The sequence below is a fragment of the Zootermopsis nevadensis genome, unplaced genomic scaffold (assembly GCF_977971745.1).
Source record: "Zootermopsis nevadensis isolate Lab colony 2312 unplaced genomic scaffold, Znev_1.0 Znev_ptg000017l, whole genome shotgun sequence".
In the NCBI taxonomy this organism is placed as follows: domain Eukaryota; kingdom Metazoa; phylum Arthropoda; class Insecta; order Blattodea; family Termopsidae; genus Zootermopsis; species Zootermopsis nevadensis.
The window spans coordinates 11,564,248-11,576,800 of record NW_028259149.1 but is presented as its reverse complement, the minus strand read 5'-3'; the positions used below and the strand labels follow the sequence as shown (position 1 = coordinate 11,576,800).

At 40.8% G+C, this 12,553-nt stretch overlaps 1 protein-coding gene across 2 annotated transcripts in view; it reads right to left on the bottom strand.

Moving 5' to 3' along the window:
• Positions 1-8,809, bottom strand: part of LOC110839469 (TOG array regulator of axonemal microtubules protein 1) — a 51,276-nt gene extending 42,467 nt beyond the window's left edge. For both annotated transcript variants that reach the window (XM_087350432.1, XM_087350431.1), the window contains exon 1: positions 5,764-8,809. In XM_087350432.1, coding sequence (XP_087206558.1) covers positions 5,764-8,736 — 2,973 coding nt within the window. In that variant the 5' untranslated portion in view covers positions 8,737-8,809. The remainder of the gene's footprint in view (positions 1-5,763) is intronic.
• Between the last annotated feature and the right edge of the window lie 3,744 nt (positions 8,810-12,553).

The window sequence follows — 12,553 nt, the reverse complement described above, 5'->3', positions numbered from 1 at the left end:
TAAGGAACAGAAATACAAACCGATTGAACTGCACGGTAGTTAACATTTCCAGAATTTAATCTCGTATTAAGATCCATGTGTTGTAATTTTAAATGATTTATAATGCTTTAATTAACTCGTAGTTGTATTAAATAAAACACAAGACAAAGAGCATGTCGGGCTATCGACCCGCTTAACTGGTGTGTCAGAGAAGTTGCCGAAGCAATACGGGGTTGTCGCAGAATCGACAAGAATTTATATTAAAATTATCGAAAGCGCTCGTTCTTGGAGCCACACGTGACAACAGGGCAATTATGGTTACACGTGTATGACAGTGAAATGAAAACTCACAAACTAAGTATGGGCACGGTGTGGTATGAACAGGTAATACAACAGACAATTATTCACCTATACGGAGTTTACTGCAGATTTCTTTAGAACATTCTAAGTAGATTTCTCATAGGCGTAACAAATTAAATTAGAATATTGTTCAATACTTTTCTCCTGAGCCATATAAGTCCATAAACGTATCTTCTATAATCTTTAAATATACAGTCGTATATTCGCACTGTTCAATGTTCTATTAGGCTCATACATCGCAGTGGCACCGCATTGTAATCGCTGCATGCATTAAACGATAGTTAACGAACGGAACAGCTTAAAAAATCGCATATGAACACGCAAGATTATCTTTTCACGTAAAGTTTCCGTTGTTGTTGACCGATCTTAATCAAAATTGGAATTTGTGGGCAAATTTTAGTAACACCTCTCAGCATAAAATTTCATGAAAATCCATTAGATCATTCTCGAGTCGTTTTATGCGTAAGAACACAAAGGTGGAAGGACGCAATCAATTTAACAGGCGCGTATCATCCAGACAGAGGAAAACTAAGAACACAGACCGAAAGGATTATAAGATACAGGCTTAAGATAAATAGCATTAAGAGCAGCAACTGTCTTCATTTATAGATCTGATGATAGTGTCACAACACAACCTCATTAAGGGTACCAAATATTTGGTACCTTGGAAAAACACGGTACATCGAAAAAGACTGTTCATGCATATAGTGAAACAGCAAGTAGCATACTTTACCGTGAATCAATCTAATTTGCATAGCAGACCTAGATAAAACACAATGGAGCTTATTGCCAGCTATTGATCTCCGAAATACGGAAATGAGTTTCGTGAGTCATCTGACCGGATGCCAGCTCGGAGCAGCGCCGAAAATTTTAGACTAATTTATTCTGATACATTGTTGTAAGGAGCATTTTTCTGTAGGCTATTCATATAGGAAACATTTCAAAATTCGCAGCTTCTAGATCCGTTCCCAACACGCAGATAGCAACTTTAGCAAATGGCGAAGTCTTCTGTTCGAACGACATCATCATTTAGTAAAACGTATGGGATGCAATGGCATGACAAGTGATCTGAAATCGACCACAACCGATCTCCATTTGAGTTTCGTAGACTACATTTTTTATTACGTTAATGTAAACACGTTGCTCCAAACAGAGTTTATGAAGGAGTTAAATATTGCAATCTTTAATGCCAGTGAATTCTGTTTTTATAATGATGCTTGTTTCATACTGGTATAACGTTTAATTCTCATATTATGCATAATATTTCAATGAAAAATATGTAGAAATTCCTCCTGGTTGTTAGGCAGATGCTATATAAACGAGGGCCATATATATTTTAAATAAGTCAATCAAGAAAGTCAAAGTACAAAAATAAAAACAAGAATTATTTACGAACATTGTATAAGAAACTAATGCATTTACTTCTCGAGGCTGAAGAATAAGTTTTTCACTGTAACATCCTTATGAGTTAAAATATTTTTTCTAATATATATATATATATATATATATATATATATATATATATATACTAGATGAACCATTTCTCTTACTGTCAATCTCCATGAATTAGAAACACTGGCGTAAAGTCTAAGTATTGATTTAGTCATGCCTTATTCCCGGCGGTAATTGAAGTTGGAAAACAAATCAACCAAGAAGTAGGGCAGCACACTCATATATAAGACGACAAAGTGACCACATGGCATTCAGACCTGTGACTTAAACCACATCGCACACGCGTACACGGGCATTGCCTCATGGAAATTAGCACGAATTTCCATAAATGTTACGCACTAAAATAATAACGTACTGAAACGTAGCGCATAGAAGGAATTTCGATTTTTGGTCCGACATTGAGGATACGGTGAATTAAACAAGTTAGGAAATGTACGCATGGGTAACAAATCTACGTGTTCGCCAGAATTCTAATGTGTCAGTAACGTGAGAATTATAAGGGTCAGTGACCTACGTGTGGTCAGGGTCGTCTAGCGCCTGAGTAGGTAACTGGGATTCCCCACGCGGTTAACTGGGGATTACCCACCACTTTCTCGCTTAAAAACGCGTGTACATGTAAAGATCCCGTTCTTGTTGTCTGACCATTTAAAAAGTTGAATGAGTTGGCGAATTTTAGTAATAATCCATAGTAACTTGTATCAGTCATGTACACATTTTAAAATCACAATGCCCACTGGTCTGGACAGTAAAAAAGAGTTAAAATGGCGCTGGACAAAGCTGAAACAAATTCATCCATACTTTCTCTCCATAAAACAAAGATTAAATCTGTTTACCATAGAAATAAACTAACTGACGTAAGTCACGAATAGGCTCCAAGACCATGCGCATAAAGTAAGCGCTGTGTAGTATGTACAGACAAACTCTACAATGAAAATCTGAAGGTTCAATATAAACACATCCGAGGCTTATTATCGGAGATCAGTCAAACATAAATCCGCCCAAGGGTGATTATCGAAGATCAAAGGCCCCGTGGGCGATAATTGCATGTCGAATTTAAATAAAAATCCATCCACTTGTGATTATACAGTCATGGTTTGATATAATTCCACTCGAGTGTGATCTCAGAGAACAAGTTTCGATAAAACCTACTGAAATAAAGTAAAAAGTCACCTATTAGCCTTTATTAATGTTACTCAAATGTTTCCACAAGACCTCGACCTAACGCGTGGCTGCTACGGACTTCTGCCAGATTCTCATAGGTCGAAATCCCTTGGAACCAAAATCTTAAATTCATTCCAGAGGTCAATAATTAATATATTCTGGGTTACCAACCCTATCTCAACGCGAAATAAAATTTTCACTAGCATTTCTCGCTGCGTCTTCTACCTCCCGTCAGTTCGGAAGCCTTCACGTCCATTGGAAAATGTTAACGAATACTTAGAAACAATCAACATACGAATTACCGTTCTGCCCCAACAATTAAACAGTCATCACACACCAGGAACTAGGCGGTTGTACCTGGCGACCAGAATTTAATTAGGATACGGAAAGACATCGGTAAAGATTCCAATAAAGACAGCAAACAGTAGAAATTCAAGGTGCTGTAGAGTTATGAAAGTGGGCCTAACGTCATTAAGAAACAAAATGACACACATTTTTGTCACGAACATACATATGGTTCTTCGGTCAACGAAAAGACGCAGATCATGCCATATTCTTTTTTCAAACTAGACACCGCGTGAAAGGAGAGAGAACCCTCAGCGATCTTATGATATAGGGAGGTTGACCTCGTTTCTCCGAGTACACGCAAAGTTTATGGTAATCGCCGCCAGTCTTATTACTGCGTGCTTCAAACACAAATCCACCCACCCCAGTTTCCATTGCATGCTGGTCATCATTAACGCGACCTCTTCAGAGTTTCAGCAGAGATGAACTGACAATGGTATCAAAACCTAAACACTTTATAGTGTAACAGTAAGACATTTTATTCGCCTCCCTCTTTCATTGCCATAATGCACAATACGTTTTATTGCCACTAGATGCAACGAATCATTTTCATAAGACGTAGTACCCCGTAACTCTGCATTAATAAAATAATAAAACTGATCCATCTTTTATTTATCGTCATTTTATAACATTACCAAGGTTACTGAATTATATGCAGTATATGGGACGTAAGCATAATGTTAATAACAGGCCTCTTATCACGGAGGCTCGGATTCAGTTCCAGGTCAGTGAACTTACTGTTTTCAATAACTGTACTTACAATTGGAATTCTGAGAACCGAGGGAGCGGGGAGAACAAGTCAAATTTAGAGACCAGCATCAACTCACTTCAATTTAATAAAAGAATTAAAAAACCTAGGGCTTCTCGAAACGTGGTTAATACATCTGGCGACTGAAGATTTCTGTCTTCTGGGATCTTGCGTCGTGCAGTCTCGTAGAAATCGCCTTGATGATGTTGGCAGCGAAAAAACTCTTAAATGTCGATAAACTTCTACCAGACAACAGAACACAACAACCCAGATGACAGACATCTTCATACTCGCCGCCGTGAGAACCTCAAATATCACCTTTTTACTCCATTCGGGGCATGCTTTTATCTTTCTCTTTCAATCTTAAAAACAACAGAAATTTGCGCAGTGTACAAATCATCGGTGTTAAGTTATGAACAAGACTGTACAATACGCACTGCAGTGATTTAGTGTTCCGATAACCTCTAGTTGTTTCTTATGACTCATCAACTGACCTTCATCACGTAATATCCTACCACAGGTTGAGAACTTTTGTGTTCCGGTGCATTGCATCATGGGTATTGCCCAAGTCAAACGTCTCCGTCTACAAGCAACACAAACAATGGAGGTGTTGACACGAAGAGCGAATCGAATAGCCTTGAGGAAGCAGAAAGGATCGATCGCATGACATTTATCACGTGGAGCAAGAATCACAAATAAATCGGAAAGACTACATCTAACATGAATGAAAGCGATGTTCATTACGTGAGGTTATTACGATCGGCCTTAAACCAATAAAATATTTCCAAGCCACAAAACCAAGTATTATGTAGGTACCATTGAGTAAATGCACGCAACATGTAAACTTTTGAATAGAGCGCGTAAGATATGTTGATATGGTCTGGTTATAATGAACAGCTACATATAATAAGCCTACGATGATGCTGTGGTCTAGTCCATTATAACGGAAGAACGTGTGTTAATATTATCTAATCCATAATTACTGGAAAAAAAAAATAATTATGTTGATAATGGGAGCTGATTATGAAAATATGTGACATGGCCTAATCAATGATACCAAACTCATATACGATTCAGGCTTTCTTGGCCAAACACAACATTCCTCTGGTTCGTCAGGCTCCCTACTCTCCTGACATGGCTCCTTGTGATTTTTGGCTGTTCCCCCAAGCTGAAAAGGACCGGATTTGAGTCACGAGACGGCGACGGCCCAGCTGTACTCCATTCCCAAAGAGGCCTTCCAGAAATGCTTCCAACAATGGTGGGACCGCTGGGAGAAGAGTGTGCAGTCCCAAGGAGAATACTTTGAAGGGGATTAGGGTTTCAGACCTCCAGGTGAGTAATTGTATTTTTCCCGGCCAAAGGTCCGATACTTTTTGAACAGACCTCGTATATATTGACATGTATTAACCCGTCATACATATTGATATATTTTCCTTCTGAACGGTTAAATTGCATTTAAGCCAATAAAAGCTTCCATTTCATAATTAACTTGAGAAAAAATGGCAACAACGTGGTTGAAGGTACAGTAATTCATTACGGTCTAGTTTGCTGATCATGAGAATTATTAAAAACTGAACATTTTATATTCTCGGTGCCACTGACAAAGAATATTTTCAACAGTACTGTCCAATTTCAGTTAAAATAAAATATGCAGAAATTGTCTGGCCGGCTTTCAGGTTTACTGCTAACGTAAACTTCGCAGCCCGCGACCTGCTCACCTGATCATGAAGATCTTCCAGCACCGATTCTGTCACAATTCCTAGTTCCTCCCAGTTCTGGCCAGGATATTCTTGTCCTGCGACATCATCCTTTGCATCCCCATAACCCTCAGTCCTCTCAGACGTCCCTGATGTCTGTGGCACACTCCCTTCAAAACCCTTCACACTTTCCCGAGAACTTCGCTTGACTGCAGCCTGGTCGGAAGACTGTTCCTGCATGTCTGCTGATATCTCCGAGTACAGCGGTTTCTGACGATACAGAGAACTCGGTCGTTTGGGTTTATTCCTAGCAGGAATTATGGGCAAAGGAATTTGACTCTGCAGAACGGAAGACATTCTTTTATCTTTCTGTCCCACGTCTCCTCCCGCGACTTCGGTTATGCCTCTCGTTGTTTCTACTTGCTCTTGCCTTGTATCTTCTACAGATCGCTGTTTTGTAAGTTTCGCCTTCCTTTTTCTTCCGCTTTCTACTGAATCTTGTCTCGTGTCTTGTACTGACACATTTCGTTTATCTTCTACCGACTCTAGCCTCAGGTCCTGCTCTGAAACGCTTCTGCCATTTTCTACAGCGTCCTGCCTTGTGTTTTCTGAACAATCCTGCATTGACGGTCTTCCTGTTCCGTCTCCAGGTGCACAAAGCGGCGCGGTTTCTATAAACTCTTGCTTAGCGTTTGCTCCAGAACCACGCCGTAAGCTTTCAAGGGAATCTTGTCTTTTGCCGTCTAGTAAATCTCGTCTTACATCAAGTACCATATCCTGTTTCACAAATTCTACAGAGTCTCGTCTCGGTTCCTCCAACATATCTTGTCTCAAATCGCCAAGCCTGTCTTGCCTTCCATGCACCATCGATTGCCGTCTCGATTCACGTAACATATCACCATCTGTTGCCTGCGATATCGATTCTCGTCTTGAAGACTCGCGTAACAAATTTTCCTTTCTGCAGACATTTGCGTCGCCGGCAGTGTCTGGTGTGATTACTCGAACAGCGCTGTTCACTGCAATTTCATCTACATGATCGTCCTGTGATATTATACGCCCGCCACTGACTTCACCATCTTCACTGTCCTGTGGCGGATTCCCGTCGCCATCTTGCTGTTCGACTGTGGTCTCCTCGCTGTCCGGTGTGCGCATCATCACCATCTCCCCGCCGAACCGAACACGACGTGGAGTTCTTCTTACAGGTTGATCAGACACGGCTACATCATCATCGTCGTTGTAATCCTCATCATCCGTCAGAACCTTCATGACAAAATCGTTGTTGTACACCCTGTAACCTTCATTATCTACACCAGTTCCACTTCCCTCGGCGTATTCTGTCTCTTCACCCTGATCGGCAAGGGCAGTTTCGCCATGGAAAAACTTTTCCTCTGGAGACCTGTTTCCTTCCTCTAATATAGTCATCATTATCGCAGCATCCTCATTGAATTTAATTTCAGTTTCAAGAATCACGCGACTGAAGTGCAGGACGTCATCGTCCAATGCATCTCCCGCCATCACAGTCAAAGTTTCATTCGTATCTTCTTTATTTGCCAAAAGAGACACCGCCCTCTCGTCTATTTCCACTTCAAGTTCCTCATTTTCATCCGTATAACGTCTATCCGCTATTATCCCCTGAATACCGGCGTTTTTCTCTGAGTACACTTCTCTATAATTTCCGCACTCATTATTATCAATAATGCCTACTCCGCCATAAGAGTTATCCCGTTCACAGTTTTCGATGTCTTCGGTAGAGAAACGGTCCACTTCGTTCATCAGATCGACGTTACCTGTGGCGTCATCTTTGGGAGATGGAGAATCTACTATATTTTCGCTACTGCCAGACTTGTCACCTAGAAAGATTAGATTTTGATTCTGGTCTCTCAGAAGTGCATCTTCCGGAGACATTATTGAAGAGGACGTTGCTCCGAGAGGCGGGGTTGAGCCGTCACTCCAATATCCATGTCCACTGTTCGAGCTGTCCAGGGAATTCCCTTTAAGAAACGAGTCCTCTGCAGGAGGTGGTACATGCAGATCGATACCAGAATCACCTAGGTGCATTCTCACGTCGTAGACTTGACAGAGGATATCAAAATCTTTTTTGCACTGAGGATGAAATCCCTCAAGAAAACGGTCAAACCTTGTTTCTCCCACCATCTCCCTTATCCTCACCAGTGTCTTGAGAGACTGCTCTTGGTATGTGTCATGCACCAACTTTTTCGACAAAGCGCTGACCAAATGAATGAGTCCTGTCTGAGAAATAAGTACAATGCCGTTTGTTGGGGTAAGGAGAGGGCTGACAAGGGACGGAATGCTGAGAATCACACCCATAGCAATGTTTCCTTTCGCTACACTTCCTGATGTCTGCTTCTCGAGACCCTCGACTACAATGTTCCGGAGAACCGTTTCAGGGTCAGTCGACTGGTTTAGGTAAACCCCTAGTGTATCCAGCGCCCCTTTCCGTACCGACGGGGCTGAGTGCCCTAGATTGTACGTCAATTCCTTAAGCAGAACCGGCATCATGTATCTGTCCAATTCACTCAGTTCCATTACCGGTATCAGATCCACGAGAACCCTAAGAGCGTGCCCGCGCACTTCCCACTCGAGATCAGACAAACGAGCAGCAAACTCCGCGAACAACATATCTTTGTCGATTTCGGGTGGAATTCGTTGATTCTTGATTACGTATTCCCACAGTGGTGTCAGCTGAAGGAGTTTACCGGAACTATTAGGCCTTGTTGTATTTTTCTGAGTCCCCTGAATTTCAAACGCCGGTGACGATGTGTCAGGTTGCAATGCCTTCAGACCCTCCATAACTTCGCCTTCTTCTTGTCTTCGCTCACTGGGAGAACGTCTAAGTAAATCTGTTCCACAGAAGAATTCGCCGGAGATTAAATGTAACTGTTTGTTTGATGGGCCGACAGTGGAATCGTCTATGCGTAGCCAACGCCGAAAGTTTCCCCCTGTAACCCCAGGGGTACGGCTCCGCCAACACATTGATCACAAAACTCACATCACGAGACGCGGCCGGGCACATGGAAACTGACCCAGTGTGACCCGCTGCTGGGGCGGGAAGCCACTGCGTCCCCTCGCTCTGCGACGCGCATGTACATTCGCTGCTACGGAAAGGAGGAGAGTGTCCAATGCGTTCACCGCTCCGAGCCTGAGTCTCGAAACTTTTCTTTTGTACAAAAACGGAAAAACTTGGATCGTATCTACTTTATTATTATTATTATTATGAATTGTTTAATTGGTCCACAAGCAGCCAAAAACTTCAGGCGTGTTGCCGTCATAACTCGGATGCTTGCAGGCCAGATGAAACTGTAGTCACGGCTCGAACCACGAGATAGGCGGCTACAGTGAGTATTATTATTATTGTAGTTATTGTTATGGTATTCTGGCTGTTGATGCAGCACACCAGTAATTAATAATTTAGTAAAGAAGTGAATTATTACTATCATCATCACTGACACTGTTGGTATTCGTGTGCCTTCGAGTCAAATAAGAGTATTTTCTGCATTCAGCGTGTGAGGTGAGCAGTGCATTTAAGAGAGACAATCCTTCAGCTAGGTGCGTCACTGCTGCAAATGGTACATGCAGGTTTATGGACATGTTTGGCAAAAACCATGTTTGCCTGTCATACCTTCTTTGCTATTGGAAAACACTAACAAAGTAAATGGATGGAACTGATATAAGGCTCCTTACTGAATTCACAGAAACTTAAAACCAGAGTCTGGTGCGGTTGGACGCTGAAGTTTCAAGCTAACAACTATGTATTTTATTTCTTTAAAACTTGTCCTTGATAAAGAAATCAACGTAAGTGAAATCGCTAGGCCCTTAGTGAAGATCTACTATAGTTAGAATAATTTTGAGCCTCAAGAAGTCATAAACTGCTAACAAAATCAGCCTATTGCATGCGAACTATATAAATATACAAATTAAGTTCGTGAACATGTAATTGGGCTAATAGAACAGAATTTGTCTTCTCTGGAACACTATAAATATCGGTTACAATTCATTTATAAAGTAATCACTGAGATCATTAAGTCAATTAGCGTGACATTACGAAAGACGAAATAAATTACTAATACGTATTTAATTTAAAACGGAAAGCTATTAGAACTTTCAAAAGGCAGGTATCCAGCACCCTGTAACGACATAACAAACTTAAATTACCTCACGAAATTAAGGGTAGATTACTCCTTAGATTACACTGACGTTACAAAAATTTTCTTTACGCCACATCACATAGGTCAATGTTGCACTAATATAAATCTAGTTGAGCGTCTTAGTTCATTCTTGCGCTCATGGTGTCCACGTCACTATTGTGTGTGTCCCAAAAATTACCCCTCTCTCCAGCAATGTGTTCAACAATGGAAACCATAGGCTGAGTGACTATCACTTCCCTGTAGTGAAGCACAACACTAAACCCCATTAAAGTAGTTTTGTAACACGTCCGAACATTTACGCGGCACAGACTGTACAAACTCGATAGGTCGTTGACGGATGTCATTACCATTATTCACACGACAGAAACTCTAATGAAACACTGACAATGGCAACACAATGAACCTATTTCTCATACACTTTAGAAGATAACTACAAAATTGTGAAATAGCCCAGTAACAAAAGACCGAGCTAGGTACGAAGTAACTAACTCAATTCTTGAACTATAGATCGACACTATTATCTTTTTAGAGGAAGATTACGGGTTGCCCAGATGGCTGCCATTCGAATCTCTTGTAATGCAGGCGTATTACAGTTTTTTGTGCAGAAATATGGAGCTATCGCAATGAATTCTGTGCATTAACGGACTAAGAGCCAGTCGCTGGTTCGACTGTATACAGCCTTTGTAAAACCATTGTAATGGAGTATAGTCACATTCAGAAGCGAAGGTATAGGATAAGGCATAAGATGAAGTGTTTTAAAAAACGCCTGATGCAGTCCAAAATAAAGGCGTTTTCAAGTATAAGTACCGCTCAATAACAAAAGAATCCAAAGACATTAATCACTGACTAAAACTATTACTCCTGTTTCGTTCATACTGCTATTGTAAATGAATTGATTATGAAGCTGTGGATATTAACCCGGTTATAGACCCAAAGAAAAACGGAGACTTCTGAAAAAATTCTGTTTTTGGTCAGAAGTTTCAGTAGCTTCCACCAAGTTTCGTCGCCACCCTGACTGGTGAGTTCGCCTGCAGGATCCTGTTTAGGCTACACGCAGCTCTGTGCTGTAGAAGAAGTTGCCGCAATATCCCGGGGAATAGAATAACATTTCAGGCAAGGATATTCAGCCAGATTTAATTTTAACATTTTGTCTGTCCTTCTCCGTTCAATTTTTGTACAGATCCACAAGTACAAACACGTGTCTGCATGTACACGTGCGTGGTACGTATACATGCAGACACACATGCATGCCTCAAGATGGCTGTCTTCTATGTTGCTGCGTCGCTATCATCGCCCTGATGATGGAGGCAGGAAGCTTCTCTGAAACGTCCGAAAACGTGTACCAGGATACAACCCAAAAGACAGCCATCTTCATAACCGCCGAAGTCAGAACCTCGAATCTTACATTCAAGTCAAATGACGAAGTTCTCATGTTCCATAAAAGTCGTAGAACTCCTTAACCACTGTAGTATTTTTTAATATTATGCCTTGCCTAGTTTCGTTTCTAAACAAAACCTGCCTTATGGTATCACAATGTCTGTCAATGTGTTTGTTTATCATTCTTATTAGTTATTCAAGTGTCCCTACCACCTTCATGAAATAAAGCCCTACGTAAGACGCTAATAGTCGTTCAGCTAGTAAATAAATTCTCTGCCTTTACAGCAACCAAAAAGCTCATCCACGTAGACTCTTACAAAGATTTAGGAAGCCTCTACAATAATCAGAGAAAGATAAGATTAAAATTAGGCTTTGGGGCCACGAAGAGAACGTAGCAGTTGTTTCTGCTGCAAATGAAGCATCCATTAGCAGACACTATCGGGGATACTGCGGTCTAAATATGGACTAATGGAGCAAACATTGTGCGTGCTATGGTCAAGACACGAAACTGACTGACCGTGAAAAGATTCTTCGCTCAGACTAGAAATCCCTGTAACCTATCTGCTGAAATGTTTGCACGCCTTGATATTTTGCTATACGTTATCTTATCTTCTTATCAATTTTGTTTAATTTTACTTTAAAACGCTATTTCTTCTTAGAAACGTAGCTTGGTAGATATGAGGTCGGTTTAACTTCATCGGTGATGCCTGACCTTCAATGCAACAAACAGGGCAATTCAAAACTCAGGACTGTCACTATAAATATGAAAGTAATGCAACCACATAGTTTTATAGTAGCATTTCCTCTACATGACAGCTAATGATTACATCACAATGAATCCATATCAACAGATTCGTTTACAAAAATGTTATCACCACATAAAGACGAAGTTCGAAGCAACGTTAATAGATGCCTTCAAATACCCTAGGTCTACACCCTTAATACATCAAGTTAGCCTATAATGTTGTTCGTTTGTTTTCAAAATCTCCTACTACTATATTTCCAATGTAACGGCATTATTATAGGAAAACCACGGAGGCAGAACACCGAATGATGGCTAACGAACGTGGCACGTCCTGAACAAAAAAGTGGCCTGCATTTCTGTTGAGGTAACCAGATCATAACCTTCCACCATGGTGGACATTAATACAGCAAGAAATTCGTTAAAGACCTGTTAAAATAAATTTAAATTTAAATATTACTGTTGACAGCGTTTTAAATCACGACCAGTCTGTCGCTAGAGTTGGAAATTACGTCACACGACTTTC